This window comes from Notolabrus celidotus, chromosome 17 (genome assembly GCF_009762535.1).
Source record: "Notolabrus celidotus isolate fNotCel1 chromosome 17, fNotCel1.pri, whole genome shotgun sequence".
Lineage (NCBI taxonomy): Eukaryota > Metazoa > Chordata > Actinopteri > Labriformes > Labridae > Notolabrus > Notolabrus celidotus.
The window spans coordinates 5267313-5293830 of record NC_048288.1 but is presented as its reverse complement, the minus strand read 5'-3'; the positions used below and the strand labels follow the sequence as shown (position 1 = coordinate 5293830).

The following is a 26518-nucleotide window of genomic DNA, read 5'->3' as shown; positions in this document are numbered from 1 at the left end:
ACATGAAATTGTCATAAATATACTTCAATTAGTGTTCTCGTCCATGCACACCATTCCTCTGTATCATTAATCTTATCTTTCCGTCCTGTCGAATTATTCTGAATCAGCTGTTTATAATCACTTCCTGTGAAGTCATCAGGGAAAAAGCAGTATTAATCATTGACATGCTTTCATATATAACATAATAAACATTTGATGATTAGAGACTTCCAGTTTGAGGTTTGTAACCCGACAGAATCAGAAAATGCACTTGAGATGAGTTGTGGACAAAAATGGAAGTCTTGTGTGTCTGATCTGGAGGGCTCCGACCTGCTAGTCAAGACCTCTAGTCAATGTGTTAACTCCCACTGGATCCGCTCCGTTGCGTTCTGGCTGCGTATCTGATCCGGCAGGTCGGGGTCCTCCAGATCAGATACGCAGGACTTCTATTTCTGCCAGATGCTGGAGCACGACGCATCAATCTCAACAGAGCAGATGGAGCGGGACAGGAAGTCGGGCACCAAAACAAAATGAATACATCTGCTTAATTTTCAGAATAAAACACTCTGTGTTATCACCAGATCGTATTTCACTTAACCACAACAACAAACCGTCATGATGAGCGGAGCCAGGCCTGGAGTCATAGGGTCAGAGGTTTTCAGAGGACCAGAAAGACAACATGGATGAGGAGAGGAGGAGGAGAATCATTGATTCAGTAATTACTGCGGGAAAACCTCGATCACGACTCCAGCTGTCCGGTGGTCCTGCTCTGTGCTGCGTTCTGAAAACTCAGCCGATGGGTGTTAACGGACGAGAGAGCACGGAGATGGAACCACAGCGGGTCTGATGGAAGTCCGATGCCAGAACATCACTTTTAAAAGCAGTATCTCACTGGAGGCTCAGACATTGAAATGAAATGTACTGCATATTATTTTGGTGATTATGTTCGGCACCTGGCCTGTGGCTACAACTGAATCACTGTGTTGATATTTAATAAAACAGCACATCTTTTCAAGTGATATAGCTTTATGAGGAATTAGAAATTACCATCTCCCATCAGTAAAAGGTATGCACTGTTTCTTACACTTATAAAACAACCACTCGTTACATATTTTAGCAGAATGACCATTTTTAGTCTCATAACTGAGTTGTACTTGTAACTAATACTGTTTAAGGAAAGCTCTGACATTCCATCAGAGCTGAGTCCTCCCCCCCTCGGTCTATCTGAAAACCTAACCCCGTATCAGCCCTCTTTCTAAATGGAGATTCCATTTTGTCTAATTTGTACGTGTAATTTCATCCTCTGAGAGGATAAGGAGTCAGGAGACGGATGAACAGGGCGAGACGAGGCTGACTGTAGGAGGAGATAACTGTACACAAACACAGTCCCTACATTTTCAGCTGTGTGTGTGTGTGTGTGTGTGTGTGTGTGTGTGTGTGTGTGTGTGTGTGTGTGTGTGTGTGTGTGTGTGTGTGTGTGTGTGTGTGGAGGTACTTGAAGATGCAGACGCTTTAATATGTCAGTGTTGGACTGAGCGTGTGTGTATATGGAGGAGACTTCGGAGGCACGCTGGTGTCAGCATTGTGTGTGTATTTTGGTTTGGAGAAGATAATGCCGTCAGCCTCTGCAAATGAAGTTGTCAACAAGCAGACTACTTATTTTACAGGACTTAGAGATATCTCTGACAGTCTCTCTTTCCATTTGTCTGTCACTTGATGTTTTCTCATTTACATGTTGCACATTTATTTTTTTAATGTTCCCCAGACAGGCCGACGTCTCTGCATGAGGATTATAGTAAACCCGCAGGCCTGAAATAGCACGGTATCTGTTTGACTTCATATGAGTTGTCTTGATTTGTGGTTGTCTAAAGCTGACATGTTCATAATTGTTTAAGATATTGTTTCACACTGCTTTAATTGTGTTGCTATCACCACAGAAGCTGCCCTCAGATACACTGTAATCACATCTGCACATCATTAGAGCTGTTTTACGGCTGGGGTATCGGGAATTGTGTGACCTAAAAACAAGGGCACAGACCAACAGTAAAGAGGATTAGACTGCAAATTAAAGAGGGCTGGGTTTGATCGGTCGTGGACCAGCTAATCTTCCTGGATGCTGTCAGTGATGATAGAAATGATCTTACATGAATCACAAATGTGTTGAATCATTCCACAACATGATGGTAAAGCTTTGATTTAGATATTGCAGCATCCTGCAGAAGGTGTTTTGTATTAATATGTAATGTAACTGTTAGTCTTGATTTCAGTAGTTTCTCCACAGCTGCTGCTTTCACTCTTCAGATTCAGATGCAGACGACTTTATTGATCCCAAGAAGGGCAATTCATGTATAGTTTACCATACAACATTTAACATTTAGAACACATCCATCATTTATACATGCTACAAGCCAAGCACCAGATCAGTATATGAGACCAGAGGGTCTGTGAAGGACAGCAATAACTTAATTTAGTTAATATGAAGTGTGATAAATAACAGTCAGATAAGACAAAGATTAAAAGACAATATAATCAACTTTGTCATACCAATGTTATTTAAAATGACTTAAATGACTACCGTCTGAGTTTAAAAGCCTGATAGCAGATGGAGTAACGATTAATTCTCCTCAAGGGTGCATAAAAACAGCAAGCTGAAGGCATCAGTACGAACTCGGTAGAAAGAACATGGAATGACTGGCTGATAATGTTTTTAGCTTTCTTCACCACCTGATTCTCCCAGAGGGATCACAAGTCTCTTTGTTTAATTCCCATGATCTTGGAGCAAACCTTTACAGTGCTCTGTAGGCTGTTCTTCTCCTTAATGGGTGATCCATTGAACCAGCAGATAAAAGAAAAGGTTAACAGACTTTAAATAAAAAGAACTATAAAAGTTACTTAAAATCCTGACATTAAAAGAGTTCAGCTTTCTCAACAGGTAAATCCTCTTTTGACGATAGACTCCATTTATAAACCTGCTCCTCACGTTGATATTCAGCGTGTTAACATTTTGAATACCTCAATATGATCCTTAGCTGTTTAATACCGTCAGTGAAATACATTGTGTCGTCAAGGAAAATTTGATTTAGGTGAAAAAAATGCATTTGGCATTATTTTTGACATGGAAAACGTTCACGGTGTTTTAACAATTAAACCATAATTGATCGTTAACATTTCCAAAGATTGATCACGGAAAATACTTGAAATTTACATCCCTAATTTAAAGAGATTGACCTTATTTGTTTTAATATTTAATACTTTCATTTGGGAATTATTCACTTTCCATTTCTCTATAATTGTTCTGAAATTTTCCAGCAAAGTACTTTTGTACGGTGATTTTAGATTTTTTTGCAAGTTGCTGAAAAAAAGTGTGCAGTGGTTTTATTTGAGTTACAACACACCTTAAAGGTGACATATCAGGCTTTTTTCACCAATGTATATTGGTCTAAGAGGTCCCCAAAACATGTCTTTAAAGTTTATGTTCAAAAAAACACTTTGAAATCAGATTTTGGCATGCCTGAAAAGCCCTCTTCTTCAGCTCTCCTCAGATCACTCTGTTTTCTCTCTGACCACGCCCCCTCAGGAAGTGGATGTGCCCTGGGCTCTCCAGCACGTTGATCTAATGTTTACATTTTAGCTGAATATACACGGCTGCTCAGAGATTGCGTTACTTCAACCCTCTGAATCTGATCCAGAATCTGATCCTGAGAGGCGCCTGTAGCAGGACCTTTCTGAAGGATTGGTCACAGATTTAGTGTTTCTTGTTGTTTTATTTATCAGTATGTCGACATGTGTCTTGGTACACAGCTACGAACATGTAGCTATGTGGCTATGCTAACTAGCGCTAGCACTTATCCATGATAAATAAAAATCATCCACTAGATCTTCAAATCTGCAGAATTGGGGAGTAAAACCAACCTCTACCAGAAAGGCAGCAGGACCTTTCTGAAGGATTGGTCACAGATTTAGGGTTTCTTGTTGTTTTATTTATCAGTATGTCAACGTGTATCTTGGTACACAGCTACAGCTACAGCTACGACAAGTAGCTATGTAGCTATGCTAACTAGCGCTAGCACTTTTCGATGACAAATAAAAATCATCCACTAGATCTTCAAATCTGCAGACGTGGGGAGTAAAACCGACCTTTGTGTTTATTAAGACAGCCTACAACTAGCATGCCTCCCTCCTAAGCTCCTTGTTAGCACACGTGTGCAGGGAATGAAAAACTGAGGAGGAGTTGAGTTGTATTTTATAGAGTCTATGGGCTGAACAAGCTCTGAGCTCTGACTCCGTGACAGACCGGATATTGTTGTGACGTAACAAAAACACTGAAAACTGAAACGGTTGGTTTCAGCACACATTTACAGAAAGGTGGAGAAATCAGAACAGGGGCAGAATGGATTTTTTTCATTCTCGGGGGGTTTGTAGACATGCCAGGGACACATATTTCAGGTAGAGAGCCATTAAAAAGTCCTTTTTGCATGATATGTCACCTTTAAAAATGAAAAGGATTACTTTGTTTACAAAGAAATAGAAGAGAAAAAATATATACTGCAACTGTCCATATCTCAGAATTCAAATAAAATAATAGTTATTTAAATTTTGAGTTCAATACAGTTTTCTATTAAACCGTTAGAGAATCGTGAGTGAATTGTATCATGAACCAAAAATCAGGATTCAAATCGAATCTTGGGTTGAGTGTATCCTCACATCCCTAATGTTGACATCAAACTTCCATTTAGAATCCAACACAGTTCCAAGATATTTGTATGACTCGACAGTCTGTACATGTTCCCCGTGAATGACACTAACATTGTGCTCAGTATTGTGTCTGAAATCAATATTCATATCCTTAGTTTTGGAGACCTTAATATCGAGGTAGCTGTCATTGCACCATGTAACAAAGTCAAGTATCAGGACCATGGTCGGACTCTGAACCATGGAGCAGCCACAAGAGGACAGTGTCATCAGAAATCTTAACAAGGAACTTGTTCTCATGCAAAGACCTGCAGCTGTCAGTGTACATGATGAACAGCAATAGTGACAGCACACAACCTTGAGTTGAACCTGTGTTAGATATACATGTCTTAGACATTTGTCCATTTACAAAGACCTGCTGGACTCTCCCAGTAAGAAAATGTAAAATCAGCATAAGCAGCTGGTCCGACAGATTAAAATGGGATGCCAGACGCTCCATTAAGATGTGAGGCTGCCTAAAAGCAGAAGAGAAGTCTGCAAATAAAACTCTTTCTCAACAACAAGCTCACAGCAGACTACTTCTTCTGTTTCAACCCTGGTTTCCTCTCAATACACGCTCTGCTGTTACACTCCAACAGGAGCTGGATAAATGAGAAGTTCCCCTCTGTGTAATGACTCTGCGTGGGAAATTGATTCGCTCAGTAGAGTTGGTAAGCAGGGGGAACAGGGGTCTTACATTTAAGCTGTGTTGTGCTGTTGTTGCATTTTGCAAAGTTAATTGTATCTGAATTGTTTAAAGTAAAGTTCAAACGACATCTCTGTCTCTCTCTTCAGTTAGAGACACTGGGAGTAATCCTGAGAGTTAATAAAGTAATCTTGCGTGTGTATTTTGGAGATGAGCAGCGTGAGCTATGACTACATCTGATTATTAGTCTGACGGCCCACAGGCATTGCACTGATTAACTTTGGGATTAGACACTGTGGACCACAAATCACCGGGTCACTGTGTGATGAAAGAATCAAGACTCAGTTTTCAACTACCCACGGGCGAAGAGGTGATTTTTTTTAATTGTTCCAATAAGACGCTCATATATCAGTATGCAGGCAAGCTCTGTCAGCAACATCCTGTTAATTTGACATATTGAGATCACTGTTAGCACTGATTGGCTATTTTTTATACCTAGCTTCACAGCACTGTAAAACAAGATGATTAGAAATTGCATGCAACTTTGCACCTTTCAACCTTGCAAACTGCATGACTCTAACACATTAGTGAGCTGTAACTATCCTACTGTTTGCTAAAGAAACCAAGAAGTCAACAGTAAATATCAGTTTGGAAGTTATTATTTGTTTTTTTCCTGTAGTCATAATTTTGGGCTTTTTTTGCCTTTATGGAATTTGCCCACGGGAATTGTGGGAGAAGAGAGAGGGGGAAGACATGCAGCAAATGGTCGACTGGCCGGGAGTCGAACCAGCGACCTTTGCGACAAGGACTATAGCCTCTATACGTCGGGCGCTTAGACCGCTAGGCCAACAGCGCCCCAGTTTGGAAGTTCTAACACAAAATGCTTTAACTTCTTTAGATTCCAGTGTTAGACATGTTGAGTAAACTCTGTAACCTGCTGGAAAACTCACGTCCAGCTTTTTCAAACAGCTGATCAGAAGGAGGATTTGGGATTTGAGTCAGGTGTGACACAGCATAGGTTACCTTAGGACTCACCAAACCTTTAACCACACTACTCTGATCAAATTAAATCTTGCAAGATATCTGTGACTCTAATAACTGCAAAGTAGTGCTAACAAGTATTGATACATATACATGGAATAATGTGTCAGACAACAAAATGCATGAAAATGGTTATGGGAAATACAATCCTGAGAGGGTGAGACAAGACCCTTACCTAAGATACAGACACGTTGGTAAAAACATTGATTAAAGATGATTTTATTGATTTAAATGATTTATGTTTACAGTTTTTAAAAATAGTCCCAGTGATTCCTCGTCAGTGATCGTTCCATGGTGATGGGTTCTTCTCTGCCTGTTGCGGTGGATTGAACATGAAACTGTCCTCATTCAGCTCTCCTTCTCTGAGCTCTGCGGTAGGGATGGGAATTTACCGTCATCCTTGTAATCGATTACTCAAATTTCCTAATGAACGATTACTTGAGTACTTTAGTATTTTTTTTTAACCATAAACAAAAATAAATAAATAAAAGTCCGTCGTACACGGAGCTACCAGACCAGAGTTGTAGTAAGTTCTGCTGCCTTTTCTTCATCCATCTCTTCCACTCTCATAGCTGTTGTTCTCTGTGATGGTAGCTTGTACTCTGGCTCGACTAACGCGATCAGCTCTTTGAAGCCTTCTCCTTCCACAAAACTTAATGGGAGCATATCTCCACTTACCACTTTGGTTATCATCAGGCTAATCTTCTCTGCTCTGGTTTCATCACAACGACGTGTGATAACAGGGCGAGCAAAAGACGTGATGCGAGACTGCCTGTTATCTGTCTCCGCTGTTTTCTCCTTGTGCTTTAAGTGCATGTGGTTAATAATCAAACTAGTGTTTCTATGGTATGTAAGCTTAACGCCACATACTGTATCTTGCACTGCACATTAACTTCATCGTTTTTTCAAAGCACTTCCAGACATTACTTTTTATAACTGACATGCTGCAGGTGTCGCAGACGGTTCTGTTTGTTGTGCTTTCGCTTCCAGTGGAATAATATGTTCCTAAAGTGTTGCCGTGGTTGCCGTAAAACAGTTGTTTTTGCTGAAATCTGGCTCGGTGTGTTCAAAAGCTGAAGCCGTGGCCGAAGAAGTCAAACGTTAATATCCCGTTAATTATTTTCCTACCTAGTATATTCAGTTAGGCGAAAACAAAAAGCACATGGTCACACATGTAACGCTGTATGAGTTCAGGTTATGTTGCCAGGTGCACGAGTAACAAAATGCTATTCGAATAATGGGGTCAACGGCGAGTACTCGAGTAATCGTACCCATCCCTACTCTGTGGTTCACACACCTTTAAAAAGAAACTAATGTCACAACTTTGAACCCTGCTGCTATCATCACCACCGCTCATGGTTTAACTTTCTATGTAAAGATCGCTAACCTAAAGTTTCTCTCACCTGCTCTGCTCCTTCATCATATTGATGGACAGGAGCCAAGATGGAAATATCCTTTTTGTTTAGCCTGCCGCATAAGCATGCTAATCCAACCTAATATTTTAGCCACATTGTTTACCAATGTGATGCTGACAGAAGCTAACAGTTTTCCCTCACCTTACGGTCTATGGTGTCAACAAGCAGAAGCTAAATGTGCCTAAACTCTTTTCCGTGGATTGATTTGACATGTGATCAGTTTGTCTCTGGAGTTGCTCATGTTAGTGAAAGTTAATAACTGTCGTCAAGTGGTTTTGGCCAATCAGTATCAAGCATCTTATACAACCGGAAGATCAGTGAGACAGCCAGGTAATCATTAGCAATTTTTAGCGGTCTGATTCTCGATTGAAATGCTCCTTTGCTCGCCGCTCTTGATGTTGGAGTTTAAGAATAAACGGTGGCCTTTAAGAACAAGAAGCTCCTGAGGTGCATGATAAGTATGAAACTCCATTTGTCAAGTTTTTATCATATCACTCTCTTCTTTTTTGTCTTCCAGCCACTGAATACATAGACGTGTGTGGCTGCTACTAGTTTGTCCGTTCTGTGCTGCTGTAGAAACATGGCGGTGCAAGATGGCGGCCTTGTTGGAAGGGGACCCAGTTCTTTTGTAAATATAAAAGTCTCATTCTAAGTAGCAGTCTGGTGGATGTGTGAAATGTGATTGTAGCCTCGAGTGGTACTGTTGTCCTAATGAATTTCCCTCAGGGGACGATGAAGTTTATCCTGATCTTTAGTTATCCAAAACAAAAGGATAACATATTCAGGTGATTTTACACAGATTTTAACATAGTTATGAATATTATATTCTATTTCTACCAGGCCTGTTCTGCTGAATGCTGGAAACTGTTGAATGCTGCAAACTACAGAACACTGTATTTATTGTTATCCTACAGCCCCGGTCTCACACTATGAGAATCCCTGACCTACGTTAAGAAATCACTGAGTTCATATTTAAAAGAAACAAGCTGTCTGATGTGGAAAACAGGATTTGCTGGCCTCCTCTGCCTTGTCAGAAACATGTCAACTATAAACACAAGCCCACTTCATTTTGAGGGTTTGCCGCGCCATGCTTAGCACGCTCCCTCTGAAAGATGACAGTCATTATTTCACGACCACACAAGGTTATAATCAGACAAATGACTCATCACGCTATTTTCTGATGGGACCAGATTCTTACAAACAATGTGCGTAGTGTTCTCTTGTAAATGTAAAAACTTGAGTTACACCAAATCAAACACCGGCTGTCAATCATCCAGACTTCATGGTGTTTGTTTGAGTTTGTACTTTACACTCACATCCAGAACCTTACCCCTGAACTACGTGCGTTTCGACCGGTGGACCCAGGGTCTAAATTTTGCACGGGGGTAGATAATCTGCCCCCTAAAAGCCCCTGCTAGGGGGGTAGTACTTTTCAAAGGTCGCAGGACTTTCGGGGGGCAGGGCACTGATTGGTATATTAACCGCAGTGTTTTTATTCCGCCCTCCGTCCACAATAACATCACACACATCTGTGATTCACTTGATTTCTCTTTCTTTCATTAGTTTTTATTTGTTCTATCTTTTTTGTAGGTGTGTGTACTTCTCAAAAGAAGAAGCTGTGATTCTCTTGATTTAGCAGCTTGTAACAGTAGTCTTCTCTCAGCCCACCACGAATGCCTCTCTCCCAGTGTTATGGTTTTAAAAGTGACCCTGTAAACTGGAGACCTTCAGCTGAACGTGTCAGTGTTTGTGGAGTTTACACAGCTGTTGAAACACAGAGGGAGTTCCTGGGAATGCAAACTAGTTTTGTTTTTATTAAGATTTCAAAATATCCTCATCAGATATTTAATGATCGTCTAAAGACGTTTATGAGGGATGCATCCGGCTGAGAGTCTCCAGTTAACAGGGTCGCTGTTAAAACCAAAACACCGGCCGATCTCTGCCACAGTTTTTTGAGTTAAAAGGATTTTAAAGCCGTGTTGAAACGTCTTTGCTACTCGAGCTTATCTCCTCTCACGTGTTGATTCAGTGAATCCATCTGTGATGAAATATAGCACCATCTAAAACAGCGCCAGCTGAGTCTCTTCATGCTAACAGGCTAACTGTTGTGTTGTTCATAATGATACCTGCCTGTCCGTCTGCTTCTATGGTGTCATCTGTGATGAATGGCATTCGTCTTTGTTTTACTGCCCTCTACTGGTCTGGTGGTGTAGTGCATTTACTTTTTTTTTTCTCCAGCACAGACAACAATGGGGGCACAGGAAACTTTTAGTTCGGAAAAAAGTAGTTCTGGGGTCTAAAAGACCCTGAAACTCTTGGTCGAAATCAATCAATCAATCAATCTTTATTTGTATAGCGCCAAATCACAACAAACGTTATCTCAAGACGCTTTTACAAACATAGGAGGTCTAGACCACACTATGTCAAATTATGAACAGAGACCCAACTTCAAGACAGGGTAAGACTCAGTCTGACCTCACCTTAATCCATCATGAGCATTGCACATCGCAGTATTTAGCTAGTTACAGTGGTGAGGACAAACTTCCTTTTAACAGGCAGAAACCTCAGGCAGAACCAGACTCATGTTAGACAGCCATCATGCCTCGACCGAGTTGGGTCTGGAAAGACAGATAGAGGGGAGTAAGAGAGAGAAGTGATAGTGATGAGACGAGTCGTAGAAGCTGTTGCTGCTGGAGTCCAGCACGTCCGTATCAGCTGGAGTCCAGATCGTCCACAGCAGGAGGACGTCTACGGCAGCTCAGAGGAATCTACGAGACAAGGGAGCTCAGGGACTCCAGAAAGGTCTATGGTTAGTAACTTTAATGGGACAGGCAGAGTTAAAGTAAGTGATGAAGGGGTTGGGGGGAAGGGGGTGAGCTAGGATCCCAGTGTGTCAGTGTGCCAGTTCCCCCGGCAGTCTAGGCCTATAGCAGCATGACAAAAGCTGGTTCAAGCCTGATCCAGCTCTAACTATAAGCTTTGTCAAAAAGGAAAGTTTTAAGCCTACTCTTAAAAGTGGAGAGGGTGTCTGCCTCCTGGACCCTGATTGGTAGATGATTCCAAAGGAGAGGGGCCTGATAACTGAAGGTTCTACCTCCCATACTACTTTTAGAGATTTTAGGTACAACTAGCAAGCCTGCATGTTGGGAGCGTAGAGTTCTAGAGGGGTAATAGGGCACTATGAGCTCTTTAAGATACAAGGTGCCTGATTTTTAAGGGCTTTGTAGGTTAAAAGAAGGATTTTAAATTCTATTCTACATTTTATTGGGAGCCAGTGTAGAGAAGCTAGCATTGGAAATCAAGCGGCAACCTCCGGTCTCAAAATACGAAGCCCATGCGAAAGTGTTATAAACTGCAATTCATCAAGCATCCACTTGAGGCTGGCTGCAGAAACACCGGAAACCACACACACACCCATTCAAAAATAGATGATCTTTGTAGCAGAAATAAACATGTTTACAGCCTGGTTCTAAAAACCAGCTTGGGTCTACGTAGCTAATTTCTCCATCGGCCCACACTGTGCGGGGGGTTAATTTATTTCTAACGCGATGGTTTAGAAGATATTAAGATTACAAGTTTTTGCCCAAATAAGGACATGACTGACGTCGGGAACACATAGCTGTTGGCTAGGAGGCTTAAACTCCGCCTCTTTACGTCAAACTATGACTGGTTGAGTTCCACATTAACCAATATGGCTGCCGCCGCCTGGCTTCAAAACAGCGCTCAGGAACAGATGTATGAAGTCATGGATACTACGTCCATTATTTATACAGTCTATGGTCGAAATTCACCTCATGTTCACAGCAGTCTAAGAGCCCAACATGTCGAAGTGCTCTGCTGTGGCTTGTTTATGTATTTAGGTCATTAATGATGTCATCCAAAATAAGCCCCCCTTCTCTTCAGCAGCTCTCCTTCTCTGATTGGGAGATGAGAGGTCTGAGAGGAGTAATCAGAGCCACATCTCCACATCTCACAAGTGATGGAGAGACGAGGAAGAGGAGAAGAGTGTTTGTCGTGCTGTTAATCAGATGATAATGAGAGATGTGAGGGAGGATATAAACAACACTGCATGTTGTTGTAATGAAGTGGTCATATGGATGGTTCACACCAGGGTTTGATGGGAACAGAAGTAGACGTGGTGGAGGTGAAGACAAAGCCAGAAGAATGATTTTCATTTTGATCTTTAATGAAGCCGTTAGATTGAATATAGTAAGTACCACAGAGCGGAAATAACCCTTGCCTGGAAGAGGGTCTGAGGAGGGCTGCATGCAGAGGAGAGAGTTTATTGGGGAGAGGAGGAGGGAAAAAAGAAGGATAGAGGATGCAGAGTGGGACGCAAAAGCAGGCTAATAGACACACAAATATACACTCACACACAAACACAGGCAAAGGTCACACAGCCATCCCCGCCACCAGATACTCAGACAAACCGGCGGTAAAATGCTCTATTTCCCATCCAAATTAAAGTGTCAGTTAATATTAATGTGGAAGTGAAGACTGTCACACACACAACACACAAACACACACTCACACAACACATAACACACAAACAGCATTCACGCTCACACACAGACACAAACACAGAATTTAGAGTCTCGCCTGGTCAATTACTATCAGCCGATGGAGTCATGCACACAGGTCACAATTGAATGTGTGTGTGTGTGTGTGTGTGTGTGTGTGTGTGTGTGTGTGTGTGTGTGTGTGTGTGAGTGTGTGTGTAAGTGTGTGTGTAAGTGTGTGTAAGTGTGTAAGTGTGTGTAAAGCTCATGTTGGGCCCATTGTCAGGTCTTATCCCATCCATCACTTGAAGGTTACTTTTGAATGGCGGTGTTTTTAAAGGTGTGTATATGCGTATGTGTTTATACTTTAAGACTTGTGCATATGTGTGTGCGTGTGTGTGTTCAAGTGTGTGTGTGTGTGTGTGTGTGTGTGTGTGTGTTATTTTGTGCCTCTGAATGAGTTTGTGTAGACAATGAAACTTTTTACCTGGATTATATTCCGGGCCCGGCTCAGGTAGGCTGGTGTTTGATTGTCTTTATGCATGCTTTTGTAGTCGTTGTGTGTGCAAGGCGTGTGTGTGTGTGTGTGTTTGTGTGTGTGTGTGTGCATGATACAATTGCCGTTCTGTTTGTCTTGCTGTATCTTGTTGGTGTAAATGGGAACAGCGAGGAGGAGGAGGAGGAGGAGGAGGAGGAAGGAGGGAATAATCCTTCTGTATCTCTTTCTTCAACCGACCGGAACATCGCTCTCGCCTCTCGCTGGAAACGCACACACACAGATAAACACCAACACACACACACACATACACACACAAACATACTCACACATACAAACACAAACAACCACACAACCCAACCAAGCATGAAATCGTAATGTCAGACCTGTTAATGCCTCTAGATAGCAGCAACTGCATCCCTGCGTGGTCCTGCTCCAAACACATAAACACACACACACACGCACACACACACACACACACATGCACATCCAAATGGAATAAACAGAGAGCTATCGGTCTCTCTCCGACAGGAATGTTCTCCTCAGTCGTGGCTGGGAGATTTTTAGGCTGTTTTCACTGATATCTGCGATAGACCTTGTTAATTCCTCCGTCCAGGGAATGCAAGTTTCCTCCAAACACAGCTGTATGTTTGATGAAAGAAGTACACAGACATTTGTATTCAGAGTGCAGAGCCTGCATGCACAAATATTCCCAAACCTCCCGCCTGGTTAAATTTGCAGTTGTAATCCTCTTGATTGCATGTTTAAACACGCTGTTTCTTCCAGGTTTATGTGGTTAACAACTATTCTTTATTTCTACACTGTGTGATAACGGTGCCGTGTTTCTGAGAGGGTGAGAGGAGTCACAAGCCATGGAGAGGTTTACTGGCTGTAGATTTATTTAATCTACTCTCTGATCTGCTGTCAGTTTTATAATTATATACATGTACTGTTGGTCAAAAACAGAGCTTTTATACTTCATCTACATCAGTGAGCACCTGTGCTCTTATTAAAATAAAGTTTGATTCTGTTTATATTTTAAATCCTAATTTAAAGCACTGTCAGAATTAATAATTACTGTAATCACACAGCTCATTATGTACTGTTTTTCTGTCTGAAAAGTGCCATAGAGGTATAATCTATCTCCTGATGGGGTGGTTGCATAAAAAAATGATACATATACTTTTAAAAATGAAATAAGAGTAAGATAAATATACACTACCAGTCATTCAAGGGTTTGTATTCATTTTAATTCTTTGATACATTGTAGATTAATACTGAAGACATCAAAACTATGAAAAAGCATACAGTGGATAGCAAAAGTCTACACACCCTTGTTAAAATGTCAGGTTTTGGGAAGTTAAAAAACGAGATCAAGATATTTCATGTCAGAACTGTTTCCACCTTTAATGTGACCTATAACATGCACAGTTCAATTGAAAAAATATTATAATATTTTAGGGGGAAGAATGAAAAATAAAACACTAAAATAATGTGGTTGCATAAGTGTACACACCCTCTTATAACTGGGGACGTGGCTGTGTTCAGAATTAACCAATCACATTCAAACTCATGACAAATAGTAGTCAGTATACACCTGTCATAATTTAAAGTGACTTTGATTTATCCCAATAATGATCAGCTGTTCTAGGAGGATTTTCATGGCTTTTCCTTAGTTTCATCTCTCAGCAAAAGCCATGGTCCACAGAGAGCTTCCAAAGCAGCAGAGGGATCTCCTTGTTGAAAGGTATCAGTCAGGAGAAGGGTACAAACATGTTCCAAGTAGGGATGTACATTTTAAGTATTTTCCGTGATCGATTTTTGGAAATGTTAACGATCAATTATCGATTAATTGATAATAAAAAAACATTATTATTCTTACGTCAAAAACAATGCCAAATAGGTTGTTTTCCCCCTAAATTTTATTTTCTACAGCAACAAAATGCATATAACTGACGGGATTGAATACGGGCACACGTTTGACACGCAGAATATCAACGATCAGGCTCATTAAAATATTCTCCGCGGACATAATCTTATAAAGTGAAGGCTCATAATACAAACAGAAAAGTACTTCAGACTCACAGTGTCCAGTTTTCTGTCTACTCATTCTTATTGAGAAAAATAAACATGTGTATTCGGTCAGGTGTCAGCCGGGAGCGCAACTGGGTCATAATCAGTCCCGCTGGAGAAAAGCCCAGATGGCTCTGATGTTGCTGCTCTGTAAACGTTGCGTACCTGAATTTCCCACCTGTCTGTTGCCTTTGTATCCAAAGGTGGGAAATGTCCTGTTTAAAGTTGTCAACCTTTGTGTCCGTGTTGTTGTTGGCAGCAGTTTTGTATTGATCCTCTTTTAAAAAGCGCACGTGGAGACCTGACGCACAGCCGCAGCCTCCAGCTGAGCGTCTCCGCTGTGCGCAACACCTTTAACAGCTGATTCACATCCAAACATGCTTTAAACTTCAAACACCTCCCTGATAGATGAGTGTAATATGAGACCACATGATGTTTGTTCCACGTGACGGAAAATTGATAACAAAAATGTGTGTTTCGAGTAATTTCTTAACAATCAATTAATCGATAATCGATTAATTGTGGTCATCCCTAGTTCCAAGGCATTAGATATACCATGGACCACAGTGAAGACCTTCATCATCAAGTGGAGAAAATATGGAACAACAGTGACATTACCAAGAACTGGACATCCCTCCAAAACTGATGAAAAGACCAGAAGAAAACTGGTCAGGGAGGCTTCCAAGAGGCCTACAGCAACATTAAAGGAGCTGTAGGGATTTCTGACTAGTACTGGCTGTGTACTACATGTGACAACATCTCTCCTAGTCTTCATATGTTTCAGCTATGGGTAGGGTTGCTAGATGGAAGCTGTTTCTTATGAAGAAAAACATCCAAGCCCGGCAACATGTTTCAAAAACACACATGAAGTCTCCCAAAAGCATCAAATGTTTAATGGTCTGCTGAAACACAAGGTTGAACTTTTTGTCAATAATTCCAAAAGGTGTGTTTGGGGTAAAAACAACACTGCACATCACATAAAGAACACCAGACCCACAGAGAAGCATGGTGGGGGCAGCATCATGCTTTGGGGCTGTTTTTCTTCAGCTGGAACCAGGGCCTTAGTCAAGGTGGAGAGAAGTATGAACAGTTACAAACACCAGTCAGTTTAACACAAAACCTCCAGGCCTCTGTTAGAAAGATGAAGATGAAGAGGAATTTCACCTTTCAACACGACAACAAACCAAAGCATACATCCAAATCAACAAACGCATGGCTTCACCAGAAGAAGATTCAAGTTTTGGAATGGCCCAGCCAGAGTCCAGACCTGAATCCAGTTGAATATCTGTGGGGTGGTCTGAAGAGGGCTGTGCACAGGAGATGCCCTCACTATCTGATGGATTTGGAGCTTTTGTATTACTAAGAAGAATGAGCAAATATCACCATGTCAAGATGTGCCATGCTAATAGAGTCCTACAAAAAAACCCAGAGTGATGATATAAAATCAAAAGGTGTTTCAAACAATTATTAGTATAATTGGTGTGTATACTTATGCAACCACATTATTTTTGTTTTTTATTTTGTATTCTTCTCCCTAAAAGATTTCAAAACTAATATTTATAACTTGAATTGTGCATATTATAGGTCACATTAAAGGTTGAAAAAGTTCTGACATGATTTGTCTGGGTCACATATTAAGACATCCTCAGTTCTCAGATTCAGGTGTCAGCCTTAATATGTAGGCTGTAACACAGTAGGAGTATTACACTACATTTATATCCTTTTGTAGAAATATTCCTTTATCATTCCAGCTCCTCCCTCCATTCTTTCCAGTTCATAATCCGTGCAGGGACTCAGCTGAGTAACAGAAAGAGAAAATGACGTCGAGCTGTCGGGTTCTGTCCAATCAGAAGTGATTTGTGAAATGTTGTAGTGATTTCCCCTCTAAGGCCACCGTAAGTTCCTCAAAACCCTTTGGATTCTCTCTCCTGTGTAAGTAGTGTGACATATAATTGACAACTACTGTATTGTGAATGTTTATTCAGCCACCTGGAGTCCTTACGTTGGATGCTGAATTATGAATTGAGGTGTTTTGCTCTTCAACATAATTTTGATTTTAGTCATTTTAAAGCTGCTGTGAGGAACTTTTAGCTTGTGTTGATTCTGGCGCCCCCTTGTGGACAAAGTGATACCTCTTATCTCTTGCCCTGTACATGCAAAATAAGTGTCTTCAGAAAATAACCTCATCCTGTTGTCTTTGAACATTTAGATTTATCACACAATGTGGTTATTTGCAATGAAAACAACCAAAAAAAGGTGTTTCTAAAGCAAGATGTCAATCACCTACCCCCTCAGAGCAGTTTCAGGCATTAAAACGACAACAGAGAAGGTATTAGTGTGGTTGTAGATGGTCTTTTTTGCTTTTGAGGGTCATAAAGAGGCATCAGCATCAGTTTCAGTCTGTTTCTTAGCCAGTTAATTAAAAACTCCTCATAGTGCATTTAAATCAAAAAGTCCTTGAACACACTTTAACACCTGCTAAATGTAAAGCTGTTAGCTTACTGAAGTTACCATTTAGCTGAAAACTCTTCTTGGGCTAAATTTAGCCTCAAACCCTGAAACCAGCATTGCTGTAGACTCTTTAGAGCTTGCATGAAAAACTAAAAAATATCTCTTTATGTAAGACCTTAATCACCACACTTATTTGTTTACACCACAACACAGATTTATTGTGCTCAATCACAAGACAACACACACACAAAGTAAAGAACATTAAAATATGGATTTTAGGATGCTGTTTCTGTTTGCAGAAAACCCTCCAGCATAAGAGTTGTTCTGCCTGGAAGCATGGCCGGCTCTGCTCGCCTTGATGGCGGCCCATCGAGCGTACTGCTCCTCAGCCTTCTGCTTCCTCTTCTCGTCCTTCTTCTCCTTATGGTCCTGGTATCTGCCCACCCAGTACTGGACCTTCAGTCTGTCTGGCAGCCACTGCTTGGGCTCCTTGGGTTTTGGTGTTTGCTTGTCTGTTTTTTCTGAAGTGAAAGGAAGATCACATTTTAGTTTTACACACAGGAAAAATAAACATGGATCCAAAAATCGAATGTAGAGGAAAATGATAAAAGTTGCAGTCATGTTTAAAAAATCTAAATTATATAAAAGAAAATGAAGCTCATGAAAAAAGAGTGATATAACCCCATCTTTATAAGCTCATTCAGATGATCTATGGTCTATAATATAGAGATAATTTCAGAATCAGTAGATCTTAGTAAACCTCAGGACTCATCAGCTGCAGTATTTAAAAGATGATTAAAAAGATAAAAACCTTTAGACTGAGGGGCCATTTTTGCAGAAAAGCAGGGGGATGTGCATTTGACTGGGACGGGCATCTCTCTGACTGCCTCGCTCTCTGATTTTTGCTCTCCCACCCAGTTATTAATCAGGGCTTTCTTTCTCTCCTGATGTTTGGGAGCCTTCAGGTCAGAGGTCAGGCGATCACGGCTGGCTCTGTCCCTCACCCTCTGCGGGCGGTAAAGCTCGGCCTCCTCCTGCCTCTCCTGCTGCTCCTCTTTCAGAGCACAGGTTGTGTACCTGGGCCTTCTGCCCGGCTCCTCCTCCACCTGCATCATCTCTTTCCAGGGAAGCCTCTCTTGCTTCACTTTCTCTAGTTCTGCTTTCTGCAGGGCCTTGAGTTCATGGGCCTTTCTCTCCTCCTCCTCTCTCTGTCTGGCCTCCTGTATCTCTCTCTCCTCCAGAGACTTTTCTCTCTGTCTCTTCACCATTTCTTCCAGTTGTTCTCTTTCCTCTCTTTCCATCTTGAGCCTCTCCATGGCGCGCTCTCTGCGCTCCATCTCCACAGCTCTCAGCTCCTCATACATCCTTCTCCTGACCTCCTTTTTCCTCTCCTCTGGAGTCAGTTTCATCAAGCTCTTAACAAGCTCCATTTCAGAGATGAGGGAACTGTTCTGGTTTGCAAACATGGTTGCTGGATGTTCTGGTATCAGTTGGTAAACTGTACTCGGGTTGTTCGGTTTAGATATATTCTGTCTCTGTCTCACTGAGATGCGATCTCTTCAAAAGGTTTGTGTGAAATGATCCTCACAGGCTGTAGAGTAGTCTCACTTGTGATGGAACTCCATTCTTCCATCACAGTACCCATTGTTAACTTGGAACCTATGACTATGACCAGTGTTCTATTGGCCTCCACTATGTTTCATTTAACTTTTGGCTCCACATGTTTTTATCAACATTGTTGAATCACTTTCCTCTCCACTGAACTATCTCAGCAGCAGTTGAAAATATAAACATGAACCTTTGTTCATATTTAAGTTCTGTAGAGTGTGAAGCCTCACCATGACAGACCTCTTCAATATGAGGCCTGTGAGCCAAAAGCAGTCCTCTAAAACCTCAACCTGATCCTTTCAGTTCAGCCAAAGCAGTTTATAAAACAAACATAATAATTATAACAATACATATTTTTTCATAGATTACACTGACATTTCATTTTGTAACAATTCAATACAATGTACCTATAAATATACATAAATAATCAATATAATATAGTTGATTTATGTATACAAAATCAATATAATACAGTTGATCTATATATAAATGATCAATATAATATAGTTGATTTATGTATACAAAATCAATATAATACAGTTGATCTATATATAAATAATCAATATAATATAGTTGACTTACTGCATATATAAATATTCAATATAATATAGTTGATGTATGTATAAATAATCAATATATAAAAAAAATCATGAGGTGTTTTGTCCTTAGGATGACCCAGTTTCTGTCTCAGTGTGTTGGAGGGTTTGAAATGAACCGGGATGTTGTGTTTGTTGAAGATCCTCCAGAGTTTCTCTGAGACCCCCCTCCGGAGGGTAAGGGAATCTTTATGTATTCACTTTAGTGAAACTGAGTTATTTCTATTAGCTGACTAGACTAGACAGAGGCTGCCATCTTTGTTTTGGCTCTGTTGACCAATCAGAGGCTGTATCTGAGATCAGCTGACTTGTAAAGGAGCAGTCAGAGGCCAGGTTTCCCCATCTCAGTTGAGCAGTGAAGTCATCATAAAAAGTGTGTAGTTGACACAGAAAAGTGTACAAAGTAGGGCTGGTAGTAACAGAAAACGAGCATGAATTTGAATGTAGCATTTCCTCAGGTCTCCGTCTAACCCCTCCCCCCCTCTCCTTGGAGCTCCTCCAAAACGACCCCCCCGCTCACATGCACGAGTGCCGCTGATTCACGACCATATGATGGTGATTGATTCAAAACCGGGTCCTCAGCACATGGTTTGTGTTTTGCACTACGTCAACTCATGTCTCACTCAGTGGTAAGAAAACACCAAAACATTCTCATAGTGAAAGTTAAAAACACAAACAAACAGGAAATGTACGCTCTGCAGGAGGCGGGCAGAACGGCAGGACGGGATTTGATTGGTTTCATCATTTGGCTCCTGATGGCAGGGATTGGTTGGTGTTTTCCCAGGTTTACTCCGGCTGTAGATAGCAGCTTTTTTTTTACCTCTTTTTTAAGAACACATTATGTATTGATTGCCATCGGGACAGAAAGATCATTTTAACCAGTATAACAAAAAGTGTATCTAAATCTGACTACCAACCCCAGCTTTAAAGTATGTACACCCCTCAAACTTTTCCACATTTTGTTTACGAGCACAAACTTAAAGGAATTTTATTGGGATTTTATGTTATAGACCAACACAAAATATCACATCATTGTGAAGTGAAAGGAAAATAAAACATGGTGTTCAAGATTTTTAACATATAAGAAGAAAGTTTGCCAAGCAAGGCATACTCTTGTAAGGCCCTGCACTTTTATCCAAACAAAATGAACAGGTATTGATAAAGGGGATAGATGTACAATTCGACTGATAAGTATAATCAATAATGTCCTTGGTGTCATTTTTTTAGTCTTATCTTATTTTATTTGTATTTTTCTCTCTTTTTAGTATCTTATATAATAGTCCTCCTTGTTTCCTCTTTAACAGCCCTCTCATACCCCTCTCTTCCTCCCTCTTTTCTTCCTAGCATTGATGAAGAATCACTCATTGTTCTTAACCCAGTAGGTATAGTAGTGCTATAGAAATAAAAGTATTATTAGTATTAGTATTAGTATTAGTATTAGTATTAGTATTATTAGTATTATTATTTCATATGGGCACTGGACCTTTGTTGATAGTCTTTGGTGAAAGGTCAATACAGAGTTTGTTTTCTTTTATTGAAGTCATCTTTGAGCTTTAATCGTACACACAGATCATGAACATGAAGATTCTCAAACATCAAACGATCAGCTTCTAAACGTTTTAATCTTTGACTCAGTCATTAATTTGGTCTCCTGAAACTGTCTGCCTGATGTGCGCTCTGCATGATTTTCACTTCACTTCGTCCCTTAACCCACATCAGTCGTCCACATGAATAACCCCATTTCCAAAATATACACATGGATTATTTATATCACCCAGTTCCTCCGTTCATTTGTACGGCATGCTGCATTGATTGAGCACATGTCAAAACATTAAATTGCAGTGTGACCTACATTAATCAAACCAATACTGCGCTCTAATGGAGGATGGAGTCAGTCGCTGTAATGGAACGGGTCAATATCTGATGAACAACAGGTACATCATGCTCTGTTTGCTGGTGTGTGTGTGTGTGTGTCTGGATGTGTGTGAGAGATTTAGGATAGCTTCCTGTCCCGTCATTACACCTTCTGTGGACTTCTGTGTTGGAGTTTATTGGATGTATATATCTGAAGCTTGTGTCTGCTGCCATTTACTGTCCTATGTGCATGTGTTTTCCCATCAATCTATGCATCCCTGCAGTCAGCCATGTGTGGGTTACAGGGGCAGCCTCAGTGCCACAGAGAATCACCCTGTCAGTCTCCATGTCTCTTTGCCTTCCCCGGGCGCCGTCACCCGTCTCCCTCGCTGCACAGATCAAAGAGCTGACACATGCCCCGATGTCCTCTCTCTCCCTCCCCTCTCTGTCTCTCTGTCTCTCTGTCTCTCTGTGGATGGTAACCCTCTCCCTCTGTCACTCATCCTCTCTGTCTATCCTCACATCCAGCTTCCTCCCTGACTATATCAGCGGGGATTTTGATTCCATTACTTCGGAGGTCAAAGCTTTCTTTTCAGACAAGGTGAGTGGAACTTAAACTCGCACTCACTCTCGGACCTACAGGTGTACACAGAGAAAAACTCACACACACATGAACTCTTCACAATGTAACTCAAAGCAGAAGCTATTAAAAGATAAATATTATCAGAACAGTTGTAATAAATGTTAGGTGTGGAGGTGACTCATTTCAATGTGACGCATCTGATCCCAGGCACCTGTTCTCCCATAATGACCCTGAGACTGTCACTGCATTCAGCATCAGGTACTCACCCAGAGATTATCTGTCAGCTCAGCCAGAGCAGGGAAACATGCTTCCTGAGCGTGGGCGGCGTGTGTAAGGGACGCAGGGCTCAGGTCACGCTGCCTATAAATGGATTTGCCACTTTTAAATTTGACTGGGGCTTAATGGCTGGGTTGACTCTCTGGGACGTCCACCTGCTGAGTAAAGAACACGCAGACTGACTCATCAAAGTGGGAACAGCTGTGCAGTCAGAGCACACAAAGGTGCATTTAGACCAAGTCATAAAAGACCGCCTCAGGAGGGGGTCGGACTCATTCTGCAGGTGAAATTCACAAACTGCTCACAGACCAGGAAACTTTTGTTATTATTCACATCCTTTAAGTTTTATTTTTAATTATTTATGTGATAGTACAGCGGAGGAGGGACAGGAAATGAGGTGAGGAGAGAGAGGGGGACACATGCAGCCTAGAGCAAAGACTAGAAGACGAACCTTAGACCGCTGAATCGAGGACTATAACCTCTGTACACAAGGCTCGTGCTAAAAACGCTAGGCGCCCCGGGGCCTTTTAACTGTTAGAATTAAAATGTATCCATCATTCATGACCTCCTCCTCGCTGTTTACTCACAAAGATCTCAAACTTTGTTGCTCTGAGTTGAGCCTCTGATGGAGCCCCAGAACCCACCACCGGATTTCTTAAGTTTGCTGTTCATCTACCACCAGGGCCTGAATAATGAACCCTACTACTGCAAACAGGCTGCATCATAGGAGACACATGTTCTTCAAAATGTTTTTTATTTATTTGAACCCCATTAACTACTACCGAGGTAGCAACTACTCTTCCTAATCAACACAGATTACATAAAAAAAATCCAATGCACAAGTTAAAAACAATAACTTCAACAATAACACACAAAAAAAGCAAGATACAAAACCAAGAAGACCACAATAAACCTATTATAAATCATTTAGGTAATCTCCCAAGTGCCTTAAATAAAGACGCACCACAGGCTTTCTGTCACACAGTTTTTTTCATACACAAATAAACAACTTGGGCTGGATGGGATATCATTTGACCAACCGCAAGTGCGATGTGTGCATGGGCAATACGCACAGTGCAGGACTACATAACTGGAGCAAAACAGACTTTACCAGTTTCTTGTTTTCCATGATTAACTGATAAAAAAGTCTGTCTGATATCACTTAAATACAGCCTCTGGTTTACACACAGATGACTGACAGTGTGCATGCAGAGTCTGTACCTGTGTGCACAGTCAGTCATCTGCGAGTGATTGAACAAGATCGATTTTAAGACAGTTAATCCCTGCTTATCACATTAACATTATGAGCACACATAAGTACCACCACAGGGTAAAAGGAGTGTCTGCTTTCAGTGTTTACACTTGAAGTGCACATGCAGTTTATTGTTTAAAATGACTATGATGGGGCTCCCGACGTGTGAGTGTAATGCGGTCATTAGTCAAATTTGTGAAGTAGTGGGTCACTCCACCTCGACTGTCTCCCCTTTTGTCTCTCTATCCTGAAGACGTCTCTGTGTAGTAAAAGTAAGACAGGGATCAGATTTGAAAGAAGAAAACAGACTTAAAAATCCAAATAATACAAAGTATAATAGTGCCATTGAATTGTTGTGCATTACCCGGTATAAATCCCTGTCTCTTTATATATCCCTATAAATATTGCAGAAAGGAAAAATGTCCCAATGCTGCGTCTTTTTCAAAATCATGCAGCCCTATCAACGACCCACTTTTGGGTCCTGTCCTGAAGAGACACAAAGAAGACACACCCGATCAAAGAAGACGATCTTTACAGCAGAAATAAACATGTTTACAGCCTGGTTCAAAAAACAAGTTTAGTTGGGGGGTGAATTTTTTCATAACACTGCAGTTCAGAAGATAATAATGAGAGGCACAGCTGACTTGACTGACAGGCGGGAACACTGTAGCTGTTAGCGAGGAGGCTAAAAGCCCGCCTCTTTCCCTTACACTAGCTTGACAGAAGTTAAGTTGAGTTCCACATTTCCAAAATGGCTCCTGCCAACGATCGGCTTCAAAACAGCGCTTCAGGAACCGATGGGTGACATTACGAAGACTGCGTCCATTATTTATACAATATATGGTCCTTACCCACCAGTTGAGGACCAAGTCTTCAGACCATGAGCTGCAGATCATTTAAAGTTGGTGCTACAGGTCTTTGAGGATCTGCAGAAACATATCAAGATGACATTACAAATTCCAGATTTCAACCCATTCTTACTTCTTGAAAAAGTGAAAAGTAATGTGCACTTCTTAAAGACGTAAACAGTCCTGTGATTACTCTGAATACATGTTATAACTGGATGTCACATTGTGCCTTAATTATATTTAAACACAGAGCATGGTGCTTCCCCAAAGTAATTAGATAACATCAGATGTCGCATCTTTAACTCCCTGTACCCTGAGCTGTGAAAGTGAAGGTCCTCGTAGACATATTTAGACTGAAAATGCTAATTCTTCTATGAAGAGAACTTTCCGTATCTAATGTAAACACTTGAGAGATGAAGCTTGGTTAAACACAGGATAAACAGAGGGTGAGATGCCACATAAACAAACACACACACACACACACACACACACACACACACACACACACACACACACACACACACTTTAGAGGAGAGAAAACGCTGTGTCTGTACCATCTCTGTGCTGCCATGATAAGACCCGACCAATGCACAGTGTTGACAGTTTGAAATGCGGATCGAATACTACACCTTGCACACACACATGAACACACACGTATGCAGGAGATACGGCTTGCCTTCAGCTGTGACTCCCCCCTTCCCCCCCCCACACTCTCACCCTTTCCCCCCTCTCTCTGTAGCTGCCTGTTATATTAGTCCCTTTTCACAGAAATCACACAGGATGCCTGGAAAAAAAAAAGACCCTGAATATTACCTTTTCTCCATGAGAGAACAGACTTTTGTGGCGATGCTTTAGGAGCAGAACAATGGGAAAGTTTGAGGCGTTCCCTCAGAGATTTGTCGGAAACGGTGAATAATTCTGCATAAATGGAAGGGAGAGAACAGAAAAGCAATCGCAAGGGAGGGAGAGAGACAAGAGGAAGCAGAGATGGAGGGAGGGGGAGGGGAGGGGGAGGATGGATGGGATCAAACAGAGCACAGCGAACAAGTTTTTCTGAACTGACTGCACTCGGTGTGTGTGCGTGAGATAGGGAAGTTGGTGTGTTTTTGGGAGGAAAGTCAGTGTGTGGATAAAGAAGGAGACAGGGGCAGAGAAAGGCAGAGCGCGGTTGTTTACCTGGATGCTGTACTTTAAGGCCACTGACTGGAGCCTTTTCATTATTCAGGAACACAGCCCACCGACAGCCAGACAAGACTAAAACACTGATTTATACCTCTCTCCATCCCTCTATCTCGCTCTGTTTTCTGCGCTTTGTTATCCCCCTATCCTTTATCTGTGCCTGGGTTTTTTGTTGTGCTATCTGTGTATGTGAACACCTATCTGATTGTGTTTTCTTGCCTGTGTTTGTGTTTCCATTTTTCAATGTACATAGGGGTGCAAGCTGATAGAAACAGCAGACCAGGATCTCACAGACTACACAAAGTGTCTTGCCATCATGCTGGAGGAAATTAAGAGGCGACAGTTACAGGTAAACATCAACTACAATTACACACGCTCTCACTTTAAGTTCAAACCATCAGATGAATTGTCTGTATGATATTTTACCAAACACTTGGGGAAGAGGATGTGAGGGTATGAAGCCTTACGTACAAGTTCCACCAGATCCGTGTCCGGTCCGTCTCTGATCTGTCACAGCACTGGATCTGATAGGTTTCCATTCTAGTTAATGTGTTAACTTCCACTGGATCCGCTCTGTTGCGTTCCGGCTGCATCTCTGATCTGGCCGTTCGGAGCCCTCTGGATCAGATACACAAGACTTCTATTTCTGCCGGATGCCGGAGCACGATGCATCTCAACAGAGCAGATGGAGCGGGACAGGAAGTCAGGCACCAAAACTATGGTTATGACAATTATGTTGATTTAAGATTGAGTGTTCATGTATCAGATTTTTTATTAACTTATTTGATGTTATAAAGATGAGTGATGTTGACAAATGCAGCTCGTGCAGAGTTCTTCACTAGATGACCAGAGTAGAGAGCAAACATAACAAACACAACAGTCTGTTCTGCTGTGGAGCGCACCGACCTGAGGGATCTTTGGTATTTTAAGTGAAATGCATCTTTTGCTGAGAGAAAGGGGGGTGACAACAGTCCTGTTGCTCCACCAGCCG

The 26518-nt window shown here is 41.4% G+C and overlaps 2 protein-coding genes across 8 annotated transcripts in view; one reads left to right on the top strand and one right to left on the bottom strand.

The window, feature by feature from the left end:
- Positions 1–26518, top strand: part of tpk1 (thiamin pyrophosphokinase 1) — a 148852-nt gene that overhangs the window by 47300 nt on the left and 75034 nt on the right. For all 7 annotated transcript variants that reach the window (XR_004634545.1, XM_034706635.1, XM_034706632.1 and 4 more), the window contains 2 exons: positions 21918–21990; positions 25781–25876. Coding sequence is in view for 6 of the 7 variants with exons in the window: in XM_034706635.1 (XP_034562526.1) it covers positions 21918–21990; positions 25781–25876 (169 nt within the window). In the remaining variant the exon portion in view is untranslated. The remainder of the gene's footprint in view (positions 1–21917; positions 21991–25780; positions 25877–26518) is intronic.
- LOC117829089 (vicilin-like seed storage protein At2g18540) lies at positions 17524–18911 on the bottom strand. Its single transcript, XM_034706631.1, has 2 exons — positions 18143–18911; positions 17524–17852 (listed from the first exon to the last, which is right to left on the bottom strand). Exons 1-2 carry the CDS (start codon positions 18795–18797, stop codon positions 17593–17595), a joined length of 915 nt encoding a protein of 304 aa, XP_034562522.1. The 5' UTR covers positions 18798–18911; the 3' UTR covers positions 17524–17592.